Here is a 24,657-nt window from a genome sequence, read left to right on the forward strand (position 1 = left end):
GGCAAAGTATCTGAACAGACATTTCTCCAAAGAAGACAGACAAATGGCCAATGAGCAAATGAAAAGATGTTCAATGTTACTATCTATCAGAGAAATATAAATCCCACATCCATTAGATACTAAGTGTTGGTGAGGATGTGGAGAAATTAGAACCCTCATACACCGCTGGTGGGAATACAAAATGGTGTAGCCACTTTGAAAACAGTTTGACAGTTCCTCCAATGTTTAAACAGAGTCACCATATGACCCAGCAGTTACACTTCAAAAGAAATGGAAACATATATCTACCCAAAAACTTGTACACAAATATTCATAGCAGCATTATTCATAATTTCCAAAAATTGGAAACAACCCAAATGTCCACCAACTCATTAATGAATAAAAAAAAGTGGTATATCTGTGCAATTAATGCTATTTAACATCCAGGCTATAGTATGAATAAAGCTTGAAATCATTATGCTAAGAGAAAAAAGCCAGTCATGAAGAAACGCATAGTGTATGATTCCATTTATTATGACATGTCCAGAATAGGCAAATACATAGAATCAGAAAGGAGATTAGTGGTTTCCTAAGGCTGAGGAGGGCTGCAGGTTTGCAGGGCGATGCCTAAAGTGGACAGGTTTTCTTTCGGGAGTGATTAAAATGATCTAAAATTGATTGTGGTGATGGCTGCACAACTCCATGAGTATTCTAAAAGCTACTGAACTGTAAATGTTAAATAGGTTAATTGCATAGTATATGAATTCTCTCTCAATAATGTTGTTTTAAAAAAGAAGAAAGAAAAAACACAGTCTGAAGAGACAAAGCAATCACCACAACCAAACCCAGATATTGAAATGATCATACAATGGAATTAAAATAACTATGATAAATATGTTAAAGCTTATCATGGAAAAAGTAGACAACATTTAAGACCCGACAGGCATCCTCAGCAGAGAGATGTAAACAATAAGAATCAAATGCAAATTCTAGACATCAAAACACAATAACAAAGATGAGGATTGCCATCGACAATTTCATCAGCAGACTAAACACAGACAAGGAAAGAATCAATGAACTTGAAGACAGGTCAATAGAAATTATTCAAACTGAAATACAAAAAGAAAAAAAGAGTGAGAAAAAAATAAACAGAACACACCATTCAAGATCTGATGGGCAATAGCAAATGGTCTAATATTTATATCATTGGAATCCCGGAAGTAGAAGACAGAGAATGGGACAGGAGAAAAATCTACAGAAATAACAGCTGAGAGTTTTCCTAAATTAGAGACACACAAAAAAACAGATCCAAGAAACTCAGAGAATACCAAGTAGGATTAATACCAAAATAGAAAAAACACACAAGCAGGCCTATCATATTCACACTGCTGAACAGCAAAGACAAAGAGACAATATTAAAGAGACAATCTTAAAGGTGGCCAGAGGCAAAAAGGACAAGTTACCCACAGAAGAATAGGAGTTACAGCAGACTTCTCCTCAGAAAATATTCAAGGATAAAGACAATGAAGTGAAAAAACTCCACATATCAATCTGGGATTCCATACCCTTTAGAAGTGAAGGAAAAATCAAGCCTAGTCATACAACAAAAACAGAAGGAATTCATTGCCAGCATATATATTTTATAAAAAATGTTAAAGAAAGTTCTTCAGGAAGAAGGAATGTGATATAAATGAGAAACTTGACTCTAAACAAAGAAATTAAAATTGCTCTTCTAGTTTCCTAAAATAGAAGATCAGATTATTGATTTTAGATCTTTCTTCTGACATTTGCATTCAATGCTATAAATTTCCCTCTAAGTACCACATTTATTACATCTTACAAGTTTGATAAGTTTTCATTTTCGTTTAAACCTATTTTTAAATTTCTCTTGAGACTTCACCTTTGAACCATGTCTTATTTAGGTGTGTTATTAACCTTCAGATAATTTTGGGTGTTCCAACTATTTTATGTTCACAGTTTCTAGTTTATTTCCATGTGGTCTGAGAGCATATTTTATAGTTTCTATTTTTTTTTAATTTGTTAAGATCTATTTTATGGCCCAGAATGTGGTCTCTCTTGGGGAACGGCAGCGTGATCTTGAGATAAATGGGTATTCTACTGATGTAAGATGAAGTATTTCATAAGTGTCAATCAGATCCAGTTGAGTGCTGGTGCTGTTCTTTGGTTTTCTGCATTTGAATAGGATACGCTTCATGTAGGATGTTTGGTTTTAGCCTGCTTGGTGTTCTCTGTGCTTCCTGTACCTGTGGGCATGGTGTCTGTCATTAATTTTGGGAAATTCTAGGCCATTGTTACTTCAAATAATTGTTTCTTCTTCTGGTATTCCAATTATGCATATCTTACAATTTTTTAAATTGCCCCATAGTTCTTCAATATTCTGATCTTCAAAAAATGTTCATTATTTTGTGCCTTTGTTTTCTGGTTTGGGAATTTTCTAATGGCCTGTCTTCAGTCTCAGTGCTTCTTTCCTTGGCTGAGTCCAGCCTACTGATGAGCCCATCAAAGATAATTTTCATTTCTATTTCAGTGGTCTTGATTTCTAACATTCCCTTTTGATTCTTTCTTAGAATTTTCATGTCTAGATTACCCCTCTGTTCTTGCCTACCTTCCATTAGAGCCTTTAACATATTAACTACATTACTTTAAATTCTCTGCTTGATAATTCCAAGACCTGTGTCATATCCGTGTGGTTCTGATGCTGCTTTGTCTATTCAGACTTTGTGTGTGTGTGTGGTGAGGAAGATTGTCCCTGAGCTAACATCTGTGCCAATACTCCTCTATTTTGTATGTGGGACACCACTACAATATGGCTTGATGAGTGGTGTGTATTTCCGTGCCCAGGATCTGAACCTGCAAACCCTGGGCTGCCAAAGTGGAGCACGCAAACTTAACCACTACGCCAGTGGGCCAGCCCTCAGACTGTTTGTTCCTGATAAAAAGTCATAAGTTTTTGTGTTGAAAGCTGCACATGCATGTATTGGGTAATAGAAACTCAGGGAATTAGGCCTTTAGCACGATGTTTTATGTTAATCTGGCTAGGAGCTGGGCCGTATATTTTCATAACTAAAGTGCCTGAGGCTTCAGTTTCCTCTGGTTCTCTTGTTTTGTTTTTTTTCTTCCCTGCTGTCTTTAGGCTTCCCTAGAAACTCCTTCTTAAATAGGGTCTGTGTCTTACATCTTTCTCAGTTATAATTCACTGTTATAATACTGGAGCCCCATTGATATTTTCATAAGATGTTGGGGAGGGGAAAATTTCTATCAGCTTGATTACATCTTAGTATTTTAGTGTGTTTGAGTCCTTGTATTATGACTTCCAGAAGCATTTCTTAGCCTTTTTTTCTCCCTTAATGTGAGAGAAAAATGGTTACAGACTGCTGGAGTGGTCTAACTGTCCTTTTCCCAGGTCAGATAAGACTCTGGTGAAGTAGTTTCCCTTAGAAGGTACACCTTTGTTATGGAGAAGGCCCTGGATGTATCCCAAAATAGTTAATTTTTCCTGGATGTATTTTCAAACGGTTATTTTTATCCTCTCCTTGCTGGAAACATGCAGGGCCTTTTCTCAGATCTTCACCATAAGAATCTGGTGGAGCTTCTGGTGATAAATATAATGAAACCAGGAGCATCCCTAAGACTGGGCCACCAAGAAGTTTTAACTCTCATGCCAGTCCACTTTCAGCCTTCATAAATTCATCAAAATCACCATAGAAGTGTTCCCACTGGTTCCAGTAACTTCTGCTCCCGTTATGCTGACCTCAAAGGTAATTCTCTGTATTTGTCTGTCTCTCGAGATTTCCAGATAATGGCTTGCCCTGTGACCTCAATTCTCTGATGCATCTAAGAAAGTTGTTGGTTTTTAGTTTTCCCATCTTTTTTTCTTATTGTAAGAATGGGAGTAGCAACTTCCAGGCTCTTTACATATTGGAGCCGAAACCAGAGTTCTCTAAAATTTTTATATGAATGGAATCATACAGCATGTATTCTTCTCATTTAGCCTCTTCAGTCAGCATAATTATTTTGAGATTCATCCATGTTGTGGTATGAATTCATAATTCTTTAGTTTTGTTGCTAAGTGGTACTCTATTGTATGGATTTACCACAATTTGTTTAGCAAGTCACCTGTTGATGGTATTTTGGTTGTTTCCAGTTTGGGGCTATTACAAATAAAGCTTCTATGAATATTTGTGTACAAAACTTTGGGTATATGCTTTCACATCTCTTGGGTAAATATCTCAGAGTATAATTTTTGAGTTATACGGTAGGTGTATGTTTAACTTTTTAAGAAATTTCCTATCTATTTTCCAAATTGGTTGTGTCATTACACACTCCCACTAGAATTACTATTCCACAGCCCAGCAAATCTTGGTAGAGTTTTTTCATCTGTAACCATCCTAATGATAAACAGTTGTATCTCAACGTAGTGTAATATAAATGAGAATGATTACCTTAATCATATTCAGTCTTGCAGTTAATGATCATGGTATCTCTCCACTTATTTAGGTCTTTTTTCATACCTCTCTGCAGTGTTTTGTAGTTTCAGTGTACAGGTCTTTCTTGGGTCTTTAATTTGACGTTAGCTTATCTAAAAATTAAGTTAGCACACTACACTTTCCTAAATGTCTGGAGAAGATGCAGGACTCTTGTGTCAGAGACAGAAGACCTTTATTACTCAAGATGCAGTAAGCAGCGTAAACATCAGCATGTTTGCCTCAGTTTCTCTTGCTTCTCCATCCCATTGGAGTGATGCCATGGACCCATGTGGATCCTGCACACGTAGCAGTTTTTCATTGCAAGTGAGGAAGACTGAGCTTGGAGCATTATCACTTTTGTAAGCTGTAAGTAAGCTTTCTCTTTGACCAGTGAGGACACGTTACCTCAGCTTGCCAGGTTACCAGTTATATAATCAGTCCTCAGAAAATGGCACAAATAAAAGAATGGTTAGAGGCCTACCATCTTGGCATACTCACTGAGAAGCATAGGAGTTCAATAAGTCCAAAGAGGATAGTCTCTTTGCACATTTTTTTGCTCAAATGTATCTTTATTTCATATTTAATGTCTTCAAAATGGGTTTCTTTTTAAACTCCAATTTCTAATTGTTTATTGCTAGCATATATGAATAAAACTGTTATTTGTATAGACCTTGTATTCTGAAACCTCACTAAATTCACTTTATCAGTCCTAGCAGACTTTTTTGTAGATTCCTTAGTATATTCTACATAGATAACCCTGTGGTCTATGAATAAAGACAGCTTTGTTTCTTCCCATCAAATATGGATGTCTTTTCTATCTTGTGCTTGCCTATTGCACTCAGCTGGGACACTGATGAAACTCACTGGGAGGCCACCAGCTGACACACCTGTGGGAATGGCTGGGAAATTACTTGCTAGGGCATCTCGGAGGTTCCCTTGGAAACGAACTGGTATGACAATGGGACTTGCTGTCTGCATGGGTGCCAAACTTGCCGGGGGCTAAGGACCACTAGGTGTCTTGCACTCTTATGGTTGCACACACACCACAGGAACAAGAAGAGAGAAAAGCACATTAGTCTGGAAGAGAAGCTCCTTCTTTATGCAGTGTCCTTCAGCACCATCTATTGACAAAGTGTGACATCATGCCAGCTAGTAAAGGAGAAATGTTTACAGGATCCAGCTCCAACATCACAGAGCAGGGCAATGAGAGGTGTATTTGGAGCTGACAGCAATAAATTGATAACTGGCACAGTCCATTCTTTGGCTACTCAGCTTCCAAATGCATCCTCTGTTCACATTTCAATTTCCATAAAACAACTCTATTTCCCCACATAACAAAAGGAAACAGCCATTGTCTCAACAGTCGCTGTACCCATTGCTGACTATATTAACTACTCCTCAAATTTCATCACAGTCTCACTGAATATTCTGTTACCCAAAGACTAAATTGTAAAGTTAAGCTCCAACCACTTGTATATAAACTATATTTGGAAGAAGAAGACAGAAGAAGAAGACAGAAGAAGAAAATGGTTAGCATATACAAATAATGATATATGTATAACAAACAAGGAGAAAATATGCAAAGCTTCTCCAGTCCTCACTTCTGTAATGGGGCATGAGGTCGTAGTCGATATCTATGGCTTCCTTCTTTTGCTACCTATTTCTTACTTCACCTGCCCTCAGTCAAAATGTCAGCCAGTCAGGGTTCTTCACTTCGTGGAATGATGCAAATCTTCATTCATGAAGGGTCTGATTCTTCAATAGTTATGTCTCTTTTTGTTTGTATGTTGCTGTAGTTTTTCAGACGTAGTCCTTCTTTACCCCATTGTATAACAACCCCCCAATTTCTCCTTGGGAATCAGAATCAATCACTCCAGCTAGTAGAGTAACCCCTTTATCTTCCCAAGGCTTTAGTGGCAGAAGGAGTCTCATTTTCTAACTCAATAGAATCTTTGTTATGTCCCTCTTGGGATCAAAGACCTCAAAACCAGAGAACTCAAAGTTGCCAAGATGGGAAGCAAATGTTCTGTAAGTGAATTATTAGGTATAATAGTGAGAGTAGCCATTACCACTTCCACTCTTTGATTCCCAAACTATGTCTTCTGGATATGAGGGGACAGCTCCGTATAGGGATTTCTAATGCAAAACTATACACTTTAAGACAGAACTCCCTTCCTTTAGAGTGTTGTCTCCCATCTAGCACTGTAACTGAACCTTCAGTAAGGCATTTCTCCATTCAATTAGGCTAGCTTTTTCTGAGGAATATGATAAGATCAGTTAATTCAATAAGGATAACACTATTGCTATACTTCCTTTGCAGTGAAATTAATCAGGAGCATTGATCATTGATCAGGAGCAATACTATGTGAAATGCCATAGTGGTAGATAAGGTGTTCTGTGAGTCCATGGATAGTGGTGTTGTCAGAAGTATTACCAATAGAGAAAGCAAATACATATGCAGAATATGTTTATTCCACTGAGGACAGACTGCTGCACCTTCCATAACAGTAGTGGTCCAAGACAATTAACTTTCCATCAGGTTGCTCCCCTAGGGAATAGTGGCATACAAGGAACTAAGTGTTGGCCTCTGCTGTTGGCAGATTGACATTAAGCAGTATTGTTGATAAGAGTAAGGCCATGCTATTGAGTTCACGTATAGCCTCCATCTCTGCTACCATGGCTACCTTGTTCATGAGCCCATTAAAGAAAAAACGGTATGGGTTGGGACATCCAAAGAGCACATCATTTTGTCCCCCTGATTATTAAGAGCCTCCTCTGCAGTAGATATACATTAGCGGACATTCACATAGGACAAAATTATCTTCTACATCCTGTGCCCCTTTGAGACATCCATTTACACATCTCTTCTCTAGACTTCTTTGTCACTCATCTTCCAAGTCTGCCACATCTAGCCTAACCATTTGATATTGCCCACGAACAGTGTACTTTATTTTTGACCACCACTTACTCCAGGCAAAGTGAACAGCCAAAGTGCCACTTTAAGTTACAACCAATAGTCATTGTCCTTCACCATTATCCTTCAGAGTCACCCCTTTGTAGTACTGTAGCGCTACAGCTGTCTACTTTCAGAAGGTATGAGAATATCATGCAGATCCATTTGTAAGCCAGCCTCAAGTTTTTTCTTCCTCAGTCAGCTGGTGGTAAGGAACTTCACAAGAGGCCAAGAGACCTCCAAGGTCTCCACTGATTATATATTAGCAGAATCTTTCAATTCTTTTGGTGTATAAGAAATTTCCTCCAAGGTCATAGTGTCTACTTGCCCCCGAGAGCATGCTAAGATTTTACCCTATTCATCTAGTGACCACAGTCTATGGTGTTGATAGGTCTGGAGGAACACGAGTATCCCCCTTCAAGGCATCTACCCCAGGTGGGTAATCACAAAATTTTCAAGCACAGGAAGGCTAGTATCCTCAGATACAGAAGGGCAAACTACTTCTAGGAGCAAAGGAGGCTGAGTGTGACTTGGGAGTTCAAGATTGGCAGTTTCATCTGGACCCAACCACATGTCTCCATTCTAAATTTCAGTATCTCATTCTTTCCTAAACAGTACCCTACCTTTCACATGAGAAACTTGGCAAGACTGAATTCAACAGACGTTGTAATTCAGCAACCTGCACAATTAAATGGAGATTTTCATCAAAATCTCAGTAAAATCTGACTTTTCTTTATACCAGAGTGAGAGAGAAGTGATGAGACGAGATAAGTTCCTGAATGAAAGAGGGACTAGTAACCATAGATAATATTCATTAAGTACTTACCACGCGTCAGGCACAGCGCTGGGTCTCCATATCGAGACCATGCTTACATCACTTGTCAGGACATTTTTATTTATTCTTTTACTTATTGTAAGTTTATTATTTTTTATCTATCGCGTGTCTTTGTGTGCTTATTATGATTACTCCAGGAAACTGTCCCCTCAACTCAGGCAGAAACGATCTCGGTCCTGTTCACACTGCACAGCATCAGAGTGCTCCCTAAGCATCTGAAGAAGTCTCACAACTCTGTAAGGTTAGCCCACATTATTTCCTCCTGTTTTTCAAGTTGGCAAACCGAAGCTTGGAGGGGCCAAATGAACTTATTCCCCGTCAATCACAGGCAATCACTACCCTCAGTCCGCGAGTCTTCCCGCTGGAGGTGGTCCCACCAAGGACGACCCCAAACTCTGCGGTGAAGCTCATCACAGGACCCTCCCGCTCTCCGACGGCAGGGACAGCAGGAACCCAAGATGACGCAAACGACCATCACGCCCCTCCCATCAGCCGCGCGTCCTCCAGGCGCCGGGGACGCACGCGCCCTCCCGGCCGCACCGCGCCCCGCTCCGCCCCGCCCCTCCCGCGGCCCTCCCTCTACGCAGGCGCGCGCGGCCCTCTCCCGCGCGGGGCAGGGCTGGGGCGCCGGGACGTCCTGGCGGCGACTGCTGGCCTCGGTGCTCCCGCCCGCGTCCGCATGGAGCTCGGGCGTCGCCGCGATCTGGGCTCGGCCCTCGGGCTGGCCCCGGCCCCCGCAAAGCCGGGGCAGGAGCCGAGGCCAGGGGCCGGGGCGGGGGCTCCTGGGGCTGTCCGAGCCCGCCGCTTCGTGCTCTGTCTCTACCTGGTGGGCTTCTTGGTGAGTACTGGGCTGGAGGCGGAGTGCCGACTCCAGCGGAGACCTCGAGCCCCAGGAAGGGTGGTTTTTTTCTTGAAGCTCTGGGGTGAGGAGGTGGAAGGGGGGCCGGTTGTGAGTCTCAGCCTGGGCTGGGAACCTGCGATCCGCCTGTGGTGCCTCCTACCTGTCACGCCTCCTCTTGCCCCGTGACGCCCTTTCCTCTGCACTTGGCTACTTGGCCACACGGCCTTGTTGCCCCTCCCGCCGTCCCTTGGCCCGGCCGGCGGCGGCCTGCCCCCCCTGCGGTTTGTGACGCTCCAGCGCAGCCTCACCTGTGACCCCAGATGTGAGAGGTGGGGCAGGTGCAACGCCTGCGGGGCGGAGAGTCGGGCTTCTGGACGAGCTGGGGCAAGGCCAGTTCTCGGGTGGCTGCTGTGTGGTCGCAACTCGCAGGCCTTGTTACCAGGCCGGCCAGGCAGGGGAAGGCGCTATCGCTGACCCCACTTGGACAGAATTAAGCGTCTTTTCATTATGGCTCCTGGTAGACTGGAACATTAAAAAATGCAAATTACAATGGATTATACACACCTGCCTTTCGACAGATTGTTGGTGTATTGCACGATGCAGGTTTGGTTTGGTCCTGGTTTGTGTGTGTGTCCTGATTTAATAAGGACAATTATTATTGCTTTTGCACATAGAGTGGAAAGCTTAGAAAGCTGAGTGTATGGTAGGATAGTCATCCATCCATCCATCCTAGAATTATTACTCCTAGAATTTTTGAAAACCTGCTACGTGGTAGGTGCTGTGGAGCTCCAATCACTAATACACAGCCCTGCCCAGAAGAATTTACAGCCTTACTAGTAAGCTTATGCTGGTAATTTGTGGGCCACTATTTGTGCGAACCCTCGATCACCTCTTCACTCCTCTGTCCAAGTCTAGGCTGGTTCACTTGCCCTGGTTGTGAGCTAAACTAGGTTAGGACAGAATTGGGAAAGTGCCCAGTAGGATTTCCTCTTAGCTGAGCATGAGACTGCATCTTGAGAACAAAAGGACCTGGTCAGGTTCAATGTCAGTGGGAGGAGACTGTCTCTTGACCCTGTGAAGAGAGTCCCCAGTGGCTCCGCAAAGAGGAATTACTGTTTTCTCCTCAGATGCAGGGTCAGACCACCACTTCTTCCTGGTCTCATGCCTCACCAGAGTCTGGATCCTGAGCCATGCTTAGCTAGGAGAGGAAGGGGAGGCAGTCTCCCTTTCGGCTCCTCAGTGCAGGACTTTCAGCTGTCTGTAAAGGTTTAATAATAGTTCTTAAGACAGTGATGAAAGCCTGTTTGCCACATTGCTGTAAGCTCTCTCCCTCCAGTTAACATTGCAGACACCACCCCCAGGCTCAGTGCCTTGGAGTTGAGAGTCTGGCACTCCTGACCTCTGTTCCTTTCATCTTTTCCTTTGTTCAGTCTCAGGATGCAGGTGCCCTTCCACTCTCCGGTCCAGTCACCCAGAATTTAGTACGAGTGAGTGGGGGTGGCTCTTCAAATTTGGAAAGGGTGTTGGCTGCCATGCCCCCTCTGGAAGGAGATGCAGACCCCAGCTACTGCTGCCCTCCCTCAGGTGGTACTACTGTGTGGTTCTGCCAGATGAAAACGATTCAGGTCCTCACCTGGAAAGTCCAGACTAGAGTTCCTAGACTTTTGGAACCCAACATGACCTAGAATTCAAAATAGTTAATTTGAGTTTTACAGTAAAGAAATTCACAGATCATTCATTATAGTCAGCCTTCCAATGCAGATTTGAATATTCAGAGCTTCTCTTGTGTCTTCTGTGTGCTGTGTACATGGTGAGTCTAATCTAGCAAGCCTGATGTAAAATTTTAATTATTCAAGAGAATCATTAGGTCTCTAAGTTTTTTTTTTTTTTTTGGGTGAGGAAGATTGGCCCTGAGCTAACATCTGTGCCAGTCTTCCTCTATTTTGTATGTGGAACAACACCACAACATAGCTTGATGAGCAGTGTGTAGATCTGCGCCTGGGATCCAAACCTGTGAACCCCAGGCCTCCAAAGCAGAGCACAGGACCTTGACTGCTACATGACCTGGCTGGCCCCCAGGTCTCTAATATCTTAAGGGGAAAAATAAGATTTCCCAAAAGTTAAAAGAAAGTAGGGATTTTTTGTAATGGAAAATGTTGTAAACAAATAAAATATGTGCAACTTTGGATATCCTGAAGAGTCTAATGGCTCTTTGTTAGGTAACATCTAAGGAATATTATATGTAACTAGTTATAATATTTTATATATTTAGAGCTGTAAAGACCCCTAAGACTTTTGGGAAAATGGTTTCTGATTGGGAGAGGAAGGGAACAAGATTAAAGAAGTCATTTGCCAAAATATTCTGTTTTTAGCTCTTACCTGTGCTTCCAGGTTTTAGTTTATTTAGGAAGGAAGACAAAGATGACCCTTTAGGCCCTTTTTAGCTGGCATACTAAGATGCTGCTAAGATCTGTGATTTTGATCCCTTTTTTCCTCCAGTTTCCTGGTGTGATTTGAATTCCATTTCATCAGCTTTAGTCAGGTGATAATTTTTTTTTTAGGTAATCCACTAATCAAGAAAAATTTGGGTTCCTACCCTGTAAAAGGTTCTGAAACTTTTGAATGTATTCATCAGTTCTCATTGAGAGATGTAGATGTTCCCTGAAAGGTTTAAGTGGACCCCTCTGGCCTGATTTCCTTATAAATGGTTACAAACAGGTGACCAGTTGTGAAATTCAAAGTGCTCAAAGAGAGCAGTTTTGAAGAAGATACTGGATTCAGAAGAAGAGAGGGGTTGCCTTTTATAGTACAGGAGAAGACAGCTTTAGAACAGAACTTCCCGAGAGGAAGGAACTAGTAGCTGGCCTCTTTGGAAAAACATATTTTTCAAGCCCACAAAGTGCTAAAATAATGCTGACCATCAGTTTTCAGATGATGATCTTAAATAGCTTAGCCTATATTTTCATATTTATTTCCCGTAAATTTCAGCCGACCTACTTAAATATTTATTTCCTGTCTTTTATTCAGAATAACTGTTTGAATATTAAATGACATGTGATACTAGAAATTGTTTTAGAAAAAAAATCTTTGTTGGACAATTGAGTTTCCTTTTCTGAAAGATCCAGAAAACTCAACAGGTAGCTGATGTATTTTGAGTCTTTTAAGTTAAATAGAACATCAGTAGGCTGATGGGACAAAGCTGACAGTTAAGCCCAAAAGAAATTAACTCAGACCCAAAAGAAATTTTAAATAATGTTAAAATCAAACTAATAAACCGTAATTCAGGTAGTGTAAATTTATAAGCTGTTTAAGATTACTGGATATTATATATATGACCATCTAAATATGTCACCATGGAAAAGGGCCACTGAAGAGTATATTTGGAAGTTCACATTTCTGCAATTAGGTGAATGTATAGCCACGAGGAGAAGGGGGAAGCTAAAGATTAATTATGCGCCCAAAGAAAGTATGCTTTTCATGCATATTCTTTTTTTCTATTTGACTAGGATTATAGGAAAAGGAATTCAGGTCGAATCTAAAGAAAACGGTCTATATGCGATGTGTTTTTCTTCTAAACCAGTCATAGTGGGTAACCAGGTGGAGTAGAAATGAGAACAAAACTTAAAGGAAAAATTAAGTCTTTCTGGTAACTCAGATTATTAGCAAAAAGGATCAGTCCTTATCCCCAGAGCTGAAGAAAAGAGAAAATATATTTGGGCTTCTATCATGTGGCAGACCTTTCTCAGCCATTATGTTTCTTAATGTTCATCATTTTTTTTACCAGGCAGATATTATCCCCATTTTTTACAGATGACAGCACTGATGCCTGGTAACATTAAAACCCTTTCCAAGGATGCATGGTTGGGAAGTGATGGAGCTGGAATTGAGAACTGTCTGAGCCAGAGTCCATGCACTTGCTGTGACTTTCCTGCAGAACCTGGCCTTGCCTCACTCCACCAGCCTTCTCTCTCCTTCCTGCTTTACTGAGACTTTCAAATGTTATTACCTTGTAAGGTCAAAACCATGGATTAGCTGCCTTCCCTAACTCTAGGAGGAAATTCATCTTACTAAGCAAGTGCCGCTTTCCCAAGAGATATGCAGGATCCTCACCTCCTTTCTTACTTCATTACCCACAAAAAGATTTTTGGTTTTTGTTTGAGGAACTTCTGTAGCACATCCTCCTTGACTGTTAAGGAGCAATTCTGAAGAAGGTGAAGTTAAGATGGCTTCTAAGTGAGGGCGATGCAGGCGTTTCCAGGTGGCAGCTGTTATAACACGTGTTTGGATTCCTTGATAACTTTAACCTGATGAGTATAGCATACAATAGAATACAATTATTTCTTGTTTGCTCAAAATTTTAGATATTGGTTTTATTTTCAAAATCAGTTTGTGATTAGGATCACCACTTTAAGAATGCCTAGGCTTCGGTTTCTAATTGGAGCTAATTGGTGTTGTGTTGTTTAGGACTTGTTTGGTGTCAGCATGGTTGTCCCTTTATTGAGTCTTCATGTCAAGTCTCTTGGAGCAAGTCCAACAGTTGCTGGCATAGTAGGTGAGTGGTTGATACTGCACATTTTCAGAGCACTGAATCTTAAACCCCCTGAACTAACTACCTGAAAACAAATCAGACTTATAGGTAAATATTATCCAAAGGCAAATGGAAAATGGGATAAAATGGATTTCCAGAATATTGAAAAATATTGCCCTGGAGCGAATGTAATTCGTCATTTTCTAGACGACCTATGTTCAGAGAGGTTTCGAGGTTTAGCATTTGCCCCGTGCCACCAGGGATGGTAGGACGCTTACTGAGCCTCTGCGAGGAGCCGGCTGGCTGTGTAAGGGGGGGTATGGACTCTGCCTACAGGAGCCTGTCACCAAGTGAGAGAGACCGGAGACCTGTCATCTCTGGACGTGATACCCGGCAGGAAGGGGATTTGGGGAGAGCCTTGGCAAATCGGTTGCAGACTTCCTGCACCACCATCTACTTCTTAGAGGCTGCAGGGTTTCTCCACCTGTGCAGCGTCGAGTCTCCGCCCGGAAGTCATTGATTTACCAAAGAGGCACGAAATAGCAGGGGTTAGGACTATGCTAATTAATGAGAAATTGTTAAGGCCAGCAGCCCTCGATCATTCACAAGCTGGATAAGCAGATGTTTCGGGACAGTTTGGTACATAATATTTGGTCAGTCCTGGTCCGCGCCATGATTTGTATTTCCCTCGAAAAGTATCCTTGGAATTATCCTGGACCAGCCTGCAGCGAGAAGAGATTTATGAGAGCAGAAGGGACGTGTTAGAAAGGAGGTAACGCGGTCCAGAAAACTCTGGGTTCTTTATAAAACTAAAGCCTTATATAAAACTGTGAAATGTTAGAGACGTAGGAGATAATGTTAACACTTTAAGACTCATTAGAATTGCTCTAGGATTCAGATGTCCCCTCCCCTGAGGACTCTCTGCAGTCCTCTCAGAGCTACGGGCTCCTCACAGTGGAAGAAGGACTCTCCGGCAAGGCCCCAAGGGCGGCCCTGGCCTTCAATCTCTCTCCTGCTTACCCTCAATTTTATTTTGAAGGCCTTTTATTAAAAACTGTATTACTTAGACTCTTTCAACTGAGAAAAAAATATGGGGTAATTTCCTTCTTAAAAAAGGTCTTCTTTCGCTCATGTTTTCCTGTTAATTTCTATATGATCGTTACCACATTAATCCCTTTTTGTGATGGCTCTAGCAGACTTTCTTGACACCGTTGATGTTTTCTGCAGGCTCCTCCTATGGCATTTTGCAGCTCTTCTCTAGCGCAGTGGTGGTGAGTAACCCTCCATCTGGCTTCTTGAAATCGTAAGCATCCACTTCTGAAGGCCACCATCATGGCGGAGTTAAAGCCAGGGCTTGAGGTGTGGGCGATTAAGATACATGGTGGCGTTAGATCAAGAAGGGTCCTGCAGGCGTCTCTCATCCTTATTTGATATCTTAGAAGATGTAGGCCTGAAAGGGTTAGATAGCTTATTCTGGAAAGAACACACTGAGTCCGAATGAGAACCCACTTTCCAAATTTTAACATGTTCTCCCCATGATTCCCTGTAAACTTTTTACTAGGAGAAAAGAATGTAACCAAAAGTTATTACCAGTTTTGTTTTTTTCAATTAGTTGACAAGAATCAAATCCATTTGGACTTCTAGGGTTCAATGTAAAGTTGTTCATTTTGAACTATGTGGCTTATTAATTGTAAAACTTAAGTGTGTAGACAGAGGAGCCATTCGAAGTGGTTGTTTGTATATGGACAACATGGAGTAGAAAGACCCAGAGCTTCTTGTCACTCCTGCTTCTGACCACTCAGTCTTTGGAATTCAGAATTCTTGACTGGTCTGTCCCTGCCCTCTCTGAGCACTCCGCTGTGCGCTCCATTCTGGCCACTCTGGACCGGAGACCTGTGCATCCAGTGTTCAGGTGTTCCAACAGAACGGTCACTTTAGTCCCACCGATTGATCAGCTGCGACCTCGGTCTGAAGAGCTGGCTAATGGTCGCACGGCTTGTGAACAGGACCTGGGGTCCTCGGTTTCCCTAAAGTGGTTTGCTTATAAAATATATTTTATAATATAAAAGAAGTTCTGTCAGATTCCATAATGAATTCTTAAATAAAAATAGCTACTCCCACATTTATCTTTTTTAAAGTCTTTCATTTACTAAATTTACGTAACAATGATAGTTTTATTCTCAGGTAACCTTTACAATGACCCAGCAAAGTAGTTTGCTGGAAGGAAATTATATAGGAGGAAATTAAGACTCACAAAGTTTAAATAATTTGGTGAAGTCACCTAGTCTCAGTATCTAGACTCTAAGCCCGTATTTTTTTCCTAAAAGTCATCTGTCATTGCCTTAATGATCTAAAAAAGCAAATAGATACTGAGTATCAGATTGTACGGGGAGACTGACACACTTGCCTGTAGGCAGTGTGTCATATTTCACATTCTCTCTTGTGAGAGAAGAATTTGGACCACATCTTAGTAAACGTCTTCTCTGTTTTATTTGGAAATTCACTACCAGAATACTTGATATATGTGTTTATGCTAGACCAGTTAATTCACAGTGTATTTTAATCATTCAGGCGCCTTTCTCCTACTGGACTCTGACCTCCCTGACAGTAAAGACCAGGCTTGAGTTCTTTCTTTATGTCTGTTACTAGGAGTTATCAGAGCACCTGGCACAGAGCAGCATTTTATGAATGGGAATTTTTATTGCCGGCTTTGGCCCAACCCTCTTTTTCAGATTGATCCTTTGCTTTATTATGCTTGTGCTGATGAAGCATATTTCATATATCTTGTGGCTGTAATTTAATGAGAACCTTCCTTAGAAATTCTTCAGACAGAGGAATTCCTAGTTAAAATTTTCTTTTTAACCGATACTTTTATAAATACATATTTTAATTATAAGTTTCACGAAAACTTGTTAATTTGAAAAACAAATCTTTATGAACAAAAGCTGTACCATGTCAGATTTGGCTAATATTTTTAAATATATATATTTTAATAAAAATGAGTACCATTTATTCATTACTTATGTGTCAGGCCCTGTCCTGAGCACCTTATTACATTTCATCCTCATAATAACTAGTCTCAACCACTAGTCTGGTGGTTATGGGTCTTTAATGACTCATTTTATGTAAAGCACATAGCCAGTGTTGAGGATGGAACAGAGTCTGAGCAGATACTGCTGTTACTCCTGTTTTACAGATAGGGAAACTGAAGCATTGAGCCCTGCCTCTGTATGTAATTACATTAGCTAGTGTTATCTCTGCGGTCTGTGGAATGATAGGAGTTCAGAGTTGAACCCAGACAGCCTGGCCCAGGGCCCGGGGTGTAACGACCAGGTTCTATCACTGCCCTATGAACGCTAGGAGGCCAGTGACCTCTTACCCAGATTGAGAGTGTACAGAATTTCAAAAATCCATGGAAATGAAAATCGAGGAAAAGGATTGATGACATTTGTAGAAGGGTAACACTGTTTTGGAGGATTTACCCTCAAATGTGGAGTTTTATAACGGCTTATATCCTTATGTAAGGAGATCTTTTGGGTCCTTACGAGAAAGATAACACATCAATAAAAATGGGGAAAGGGCATGAACAAGTATAGCTGGCCTTTGGCGAGGAAGAGAGGCAGGCGCAGATGACATGGTGCATTGGGGAGGGAGGAGAAGAGTTGTGGAGCATTGCTGAGGAATGAGGGAGGCTGATGCAGTGTATTGCCCACCTTCCAGCCAGGTGATGGAAGTAGGGGTCATCCAGGATGTCACCCAGCACCAGGGACCCTGTTTTTGACCCTTGTCAGACAACACTCTATCACTATTATAGTGAAGAATGTAATATTATATGTTATAGCATTTTTTATTTTAAGCCAGTTACTTTTTTATGCAACAGCCTCACCCAGAACCAAAAATATATAAAATGAGTCAACGTGGAGATGCTGTCGTTAAGCTGGGCTTGTCAGTTAGGCTCGTGTCCATCTGCCCATCTGCGTAGATCAGAGCACTTCCAGAGCATAAGGAGACAGAGTGAAGCCCACTGCCCAGGGCTCCCCACGTGTCTGAGGTGCTGCTGGAGACCCAGTTCCCACCGTCTTCCTGCTCAGTCCTCCTTAGCTGGATGGCCGCCCAGCCCACAGCGCCGTGAGAATGCTCCCAGCAGGAAGAGGGAAGGATGAAGAGGGAAAGGCTGTTTGCCTCTCCCTTCCCCCACCTCTAAAGAACTTTCCAAGAAGCCTCAACCGTGACTTCTGGATGCATCTTTGTGGGCCAGCACTTTCAACCTGTAAGGGTGGTTTGTTTTGGCTAAGTGTGTTGCTCTGCAGTACTGAAAAATATGCAAGTAAAGAATGATCTAGAAAGGTGGCCCTGGAGCTCTGCTCTCTTTGCTGCCCTTTATCCCCTGAGGGATGTCTCTGTGATCCTCCCTGGGGACTCCATGCGGCACACCACCTTTCTCTGTGCTTTTCTTCCCCACTGGCTTCTGCTTAGGTCTTCGCTTGCGTGCCTCTCAGCTTTTGCTCCCCGTGGGTCCCACCGTACTGTGTGCGCCTCGCATTCCAACTCTCAGAGAGGCACTGAGGGGCTCAGCTAGTCACTCTCTGGGCCAGCTGCAGCCTGGGCTGCCTCCGCGGTGTTGCCAAACTTTCTTACTCGGAACAAGAAAGGTTCAGAAGGGAGCCCCTGCCTGGCAGGACTCTGAGGCTTCCCAGAAGTGGGCATTGTAACTGGCAGACTTAAATGTAAGTCCGAAACCATAGAAGAAAACAATTTTTTGGATATGACAGAGTACCGGCAACAAAATCAAAAATAAACAAGTGAGACTACATCAAAATAAAAAGCTTGTGCACAGCAAAGGACACCAACAAAATGAAAAGGCAACCTACACAATGGGAGAAAAAATTTGCAAATGATATATCTGATAAGAGGTTAATATCTAGAATATATAAATAACTCATACAACTCAGTAGCAGAAAAACAATCCAATTAAAAAAATGGGCAAAGGCATTGAATAGACATTTTTTCAAAGAAGATATTCAAGTGGCCAACAGGTACATGAAAAGATGCTCCACATCACTAATCAATAGGGAAATGCAAATCAAAACCACTATGAGTATCAACTCACACCTGTTGGAATGACTGTCATCGAAAGACAAGAGATACCAAATGCTGGTGAGGATGTGGAGAAAAGGGAACCCTTATACACTGTTGGTGGAAGTGTGAATTGGTGCAGCCAGTATGGACAACACATGGAGGTTCCTTAAAAAATTAAAAATAGAGTTACTATATGATCCAGCAATCCCACTGCTGGGTATATATCAAAAGAAAGAAAGCACTATCTCGAAGAGGTCTCTGTACCCCCATGTTCATTGCAGCATTATTCACAATAGGCAAGACCTGGAAGCAAGCTAAGTGTCCGTCAACAGATGAATGGATGAAGAAAATGTGGTGTATTATGTGGAATACCATTCAGCCATAAAAAGAAGGAAATCCTGCCATTCGTGACAACATGGATGGACCTTGAGGGCATTATGCTAAAGATGTAAGTCAGGTAGAGGAAAACAAATACTGAAGGTTCTCACTAACATGTGGAATCTAAAAAGAAAAACCCCACCAAACTCATGGAAAAAGAGATCAGATTTGTGGTTACCAAAGGCAGCAGGAGGGGGTGGGGGAAACAGAGGAAGGTGGTCAAAGGTACAAACTTCAGTTACACGATAAACAAGGACTAGGGACGTGACGTACAACGTGATGGCTATAGCTAAGGCTGCTGTAGGGTACGTTTGAAAGGTGCTGAGAGAGTAGATGCTAAAAGTTCTCATCCCAAGGAAAAAACAGCATTTTTTTCTTTTTTAGTATCTATATGAGATCATGGATTTTACTGTGGTAATCATTTCAAAATGTATGTAAGTCAAATGATTATGCTGTACACCTTAAACTTACACAGTGCTTTTATGTCAATTCTATCTCAATAAAACAAAAAAGTAATCTGGGCAACATTACATCTCAGTGGTAATCAAAGAAATTCAAATTAGAGCAATGAGAAGTCATTTTAATCTGTCAGATTGACAGAATTAGTGTTAAAATTCACAGTTGTCAGTGATGGTGGGGAAGAGACACTTAAGCAAAAAAAGGTAAATTTTTAATGACATGGGATAATGTTCAGGTGTATTGTTAAGTGGAAAGGCAAGTTACAAAATACAGTGTACTGTATGACCATTTTGTTAAAAATATATCGTGTAGCGTGGGCCCAGTAGCATAGTGGTTAAGTTCATGTGCTCCACTTCCGCAGCCTGGGATTCATGGGTTCAGATCCCTGGTGCTGACCTACACTGTGGTCATGTCCCACATACAAAAATAATAGAGGGAAATTGGCACAGATGTTAGCTCAGGGCCAATCTTCCTCACCAAAAAAAACAAAAAGTATTTCAGGATTATGAAGTATTTTTATATTCATTTTGTTTTTCAGTAATTTCTATATTTCTAAACAGTGAATATGGTTACTAAGGATTTGAGCTGTAGAAAGTGACAAGAAATAAGACAAAAATGAAGCTTTATAAATTATACTTCATTTCTCCAGCCATTCTTAGCTACCAGATCATCGTAGATGCTTTCTTTGGTATCTTAGGCTTTTTCTGGGTAAAAATAACATAACGGAATTGAGCATCTAAGGATCTTAAACCAAGTTTCCTGATGTTTTCCACAGGGTCACATTTGGGGGCATTTCCATGGTGGTGGTGATTTTGCAGTGAGTCAGACCTTGGCTGTTCCTTGCTTTCCTCAGGGCTGCTGGAGCGATGTGGTCGGAAGGCGGTCTTCTTTGCTGGCATGCATTCTGCTCAGTGCCTTGGGTTATCTTATTCTTGGAGCATCTACCAGTGTGTTCCTGTTTGCCCTTGCTAGAGTTCCTGTGGGTGAGTTCTTGCCCCTGTGTGTGTGTGTTTTCATTCAAAATAAATCAATTATATGTATATGTTGAGGGAACCTGTCCCTGCGTGCCAGTGCCTCTTCGATTAGAGTTTGTGTAAAGAGAGTGTAATGACAATGGCAGTTGTGGCCGGAACCCCAGCAGCTGTGTTGATTCAGCACTTCGCCTCAGTCAGGCTCTGCTGACTAGTCCTGAGCTACGAACCTTGTACACGGCAGGGCCTGGAGCCCTCGGCGCCTGTCAGTGGGAACAGCTGTGCTCCTGCGGCAGGGCCTGTCTCCTTCCTGTCACTCGCTCTCTACGTTCAGTCAGTAAGAATTTGTTAGGTGTCTTTGGCCAGCACTGTGGTTTCTCTTCTCTCCCTCGGTGAGCTTAGAATTTTGACACTGGGCTTCCTGACTTGAAATTGAGATTTACCGCCATAGGTCTCCTGCAGCTGTCTGTAAATCTGGCTATTGCTGCTGGGGATGCTAGGACTATGATGTGGTGGATCCTGGGTTAGTTTTCTGTTTCCAGACTGGTCTTGAATGTTTCTGCCGTTTTGAAATAGCTTTTATTTTGTCCGTTCATTGAAACATTTTGTCTATTCTTTGAGACACCACCTGTGCACGCTGTCAGTGTGCTGGGTAGGCGGGTGCTGGGGACGCTGTTCCTTCTCTCTTCACCTTTCTTAGTAGAGCCCTGAAGTTTCAGTGTTTCTTTCTCACCTTCCTCATTAGAGCGCTGACAGACTCTGCTGCCTGGTGGACAAGTTCGCAGCACTGGACCTCTGCCCACATTCAGTTAAGCTGCTCGTCTTTAACTAACACCTCAAAGGAACAGAGCATAACACAAGTTGTTTTAACATACAGTCACGATGATCAGCGTATTTGGGATTTCTGCCCCGTTTCTGTAACATGCATGCTTACTCTGAAAGTCTTTTGGGTTCATCCTCCAAACTTCATGCTGTGCATTGTTGTTGACTTAAGAAAATGCTCTTGAAGGTCTTTGCTTTAAATGTGATCGGTCGTCCTAACAAGCCCCACTACCACACGCACAATCCAGCTGATGGCTGTTCCGTGTGCATCTGGTGTCCAAGTTATTGTTTGCTCTTTGTTTGAGCGGCAGTGTGCATTTCTACAGTATAATACACTCCACCATTCAGTGGTGAGGCTGTTCATAACTCTAAAGAAACAGCTGAGAGGAGTAGAACCTACATTTGTTACAGAATAGGTAGAGATTTATGGGGAGGATTAAAATGATTTTACATAATATGAAATGAGCCTGGTTTAAGTAGTGGTAGTTCTGTTATATGAACATCATGCTCTTTGCCAACAGGAGAGCTGTACATAAAAATTCTTTCTTGCCGTTGGCATCTCTATAGTGTTTGGTGGTCCCTGAAATTGAGGGAGCCCTGGAGAGCTTTGCCAGGGTTCTGCTGCACACTGTCCTGTATCCTGAAAGTGAGCCTGAGGTTGAAGTACCAGAATGAGACACGTGCTTTTCCCCTCCTCTCTCTGTCCACCATCCCAACCTCTGAAAGGCAAGAGGAGGCTAGTCTGGGTTGCTCACAGGACACTTACCACAGTCCTCTTCCCTCAGGTGTGTAAGGTGAACCCAATATCAATATCATTTCAAAAATAATCACAGAATTCCTGTAAGATCTTTTAGGAATCATCTTCCAGCCCATTCCTTTCTCACATTTAAGGAAATGGATCTAAAGAGTCAGTCTACCTAAGTCCAAAAGGGACTTAGAAGTTTGCTTCTCAAAGAGGCTGGTTATCAGGCACTGCCCAGTCTCATCTTGAGGCAGAGCTGGGTGTAGAACCCAGAATTCCTGTGCTTAAGCACACAGGCGCCTGGTGATGTGCAGAGCGGTACTTCCTTCCAGGAGATCACCGGAAACCATTGTGTCGCATCACCGTTAGGAGCAATTCAGGCAGACACACCAACAGCGTTTATTGAGTTCCTATTGTGTATTGATCAAAATAATGGACAGTCTCTGTCACCAGAATCCATTGGTCTGTGAGCGTGTTCATCCAGCATATGGGTGGATGGGTGCATACAAGTCAGATACCTCGGAAGTATGAGAGATATAAAGCTGTTCATACACTTTACTCTCTTATTAAGTCATGTCACAGCTTTCAGCTTGTTTAGTCAACACATTCACAAGCCTCTTGTCAATAGAAAGTCAGTTGTATTGGTTAGATGAGCATGTCCTCATGTCTTTATATTTTTGCTCCCTATCCTCCTTGCCTGCTCTATTGCTCTCCATTGTACTTACCACCTTTACATGTATATACACACACACATTTACAGGCTCTCGAGCACAGGGATATTTGTCTTATTTTTTGCCCTCTATTCCTTGCCTTATCCTCAGGGTCAGGGTCAGGGTTAGTGCTGGACATGCAGTAGGCATCAGTAAATGTTTATTCGCTGATTGAATGGACAAAGAAAGATAAATCTCTACATAGAAAGCAGCATGAATTGCACTTGGATAACAGGGAGGACTGGAGATACGGGGACGTCATGATGGGAGTTGTGCAAGCTGAGGGTTCAGGAGCTTGGTTACCAGAGAAAAGCTGATGACCTAGGGTCATGGGGCTAGACGAGGAGTCCAGTCACCGTGGGCTGGAACCTGCAGGCTGTAGAGGTTCAAAGAAAATGGAGGTCAGAACTCCATCATGGGTAGAGATGGAGTGCAAGATCACAAGCGAGACACTTTTGATGTGGAAAATGTTACAGAGCACGTTTCTTGTCCTCTTGCAGGTATTTTTAAACACACTCTCTCCATTTCAAGGGCTCTGCTTTCTGATCTGGTTGCAGAGAAGGAACGGCCACTAGTAATTGGACGATTCAATACAGCATCCAGTGTGGGCTTCATCTTGGGCCCCATGGTCGGTGGATATCTCACTGAATTAGATGGTGGATTTTATCTAACAGCCTTCATCTGTTTTTCTGTCTTCATTCTCAATGCTGGTAAGTTGACATTTAATCATGACAAGATTGTTTGGTTTATATGTTCATGCTGACCAATCTACCTACTTTTCTCTTAGCTCCTTACGATTTGTTTGTCTTAGAATAGGCACACTATTATTTGAATTGCAAGTCAGCCCGTGCCGCTCTTGCTGCTGACCCCTCGTGACTTCCATCACGCTGAGGTGCAGCCAGCATGGTGGTGGGCGCCCCCGCCCCGCTGTCCCGTCTGTGTGCTCAGCCGCTCTGGCGTCCTGGTCAGTCCCGGGCATGCCAGGCTTGTTCCCCCGGGGGCATGGTCCTTTGCTCTTTCCTCCGCATGCAACATTCTTCCCACACATCTGTACTGGCTCTTCTTATCGTTCAAATCGCAAATATTTGCTTTCTTAGACCTCCCCTGAGGTTATTTTTTGTCTAAAATAACTCAGTTTTCTTCATAACACTTCTGAAATTGATTTTTAATTTGTTTTCTTGTTTATGTTCTGTCTGTCCCAACCCCTCCCCCTGAAAAACCCCACACAATTAGAAAGTCAACTCCACAAGGGTACGGATTTGCTCGCTGCTGTCACCCCTGCCCAGAACCAGTCCTACAGCCCATGTTCAAAAGTATTTGATGACTAAAAGAATACATGTGGGACTGTGAATTCCTCAGTTATAAGACTAGTTTCTCAAAGCAAAGAGGATGAACCTGTGCCCACAGACTGGTACATGGCTGACCCTTAGAAAAACAACTTGGTAAACAAGAGGATTGATGCTGTTCAGTTTTTGTTAAATTTGATGATATTCTACTATACTGCAACTTGTTGAATCTTCGTATTCAAGCCTCCACGTTGAGTGATGAATTCCCTGCTGGGTTAGGATATCAGACTCAGGAAGCAAAGTTCGTGAGTTTAATCTCAATCCTTACAGGAATGCTTTATGATTTTCTGCCCAACTTTAACCTGTAACGTCAGCCAGGAGGTGAGGTCTGATGGAGTGGTATAAATCTAGATAAAATGCCTTCAAGCACATGGCCAGTTGGCGTGGCCAGGTACCTTCCCACATAATGGAAGGCGCATGAACGTGATATCACTAGAAGCCGGAAGCTATGGAGTTCTCTATTCCCATATTATGGAGTTCTCATATTATGGAGTTCTCATATTATGGAGTTCTCATATTATGGAGTT

The 24,657-nt window shown here is 42.2% G+C and overlaps 1 protein-coding gene across 3 annotated transcripts in view; it reads left to right on the top strand.

Annotated features, from left to right (window-relative positions):
* Positions 1 to 8,829: 8,829 nt before the first annotated feature.
* MFSD9 (major facilitator superfamily domain containing 9) overlaps positions 8,830 to 24,657 on the top strand; it is a 20,719-nt gene continuing 4,891 nt past the window's right edge. The window contains exons 1-5 of one of the 3 annotated variants that reach the window (XM_046661864.1): positions 8,830 to 9,092; positions 13,560 to 13,647; positions 14,851 to 14,894; positions 20,393 to 20,522; positions 23,342 to 23,494. In XM_046661864.1, the coding sequence (XP_046517820.1) occupies positions 8,934 to 9,092; positions 13,560 to 13,647; positions 14,851 to 14,894; positions 20,393 to 20,522; positions 23,342 to 23,494 (574 nt within the window). In that variant the 5' untranslated portion in view covers positions 8,830 to 8,933. Of the gene's footprint in view, positions 9,093 to 13,559; positions 13,648 to 14,850; positions 14,895 to 20,392; positions 20,523 to 23,284; positions 23,495 to 24,657 lie in introns of all 3 variants that reach the window. The other 2 variants (XM_046661861.1, XM_046661865.1) reach the window with 2 other exon arrangements.

This window comes from Equus quagga, chromosome 5 (assembly GCF_021613505.1).
Source record: "Equus quagga isolate Etosha38 chromosome 5, UCLA_HA_Equagga_1.0, whole genome shotgun sequence".
NCBI lineage: Eukaryota > Metazoa > Chordata > Mammalia > Perissodactyla > Equidae > Equus > Equus quagga.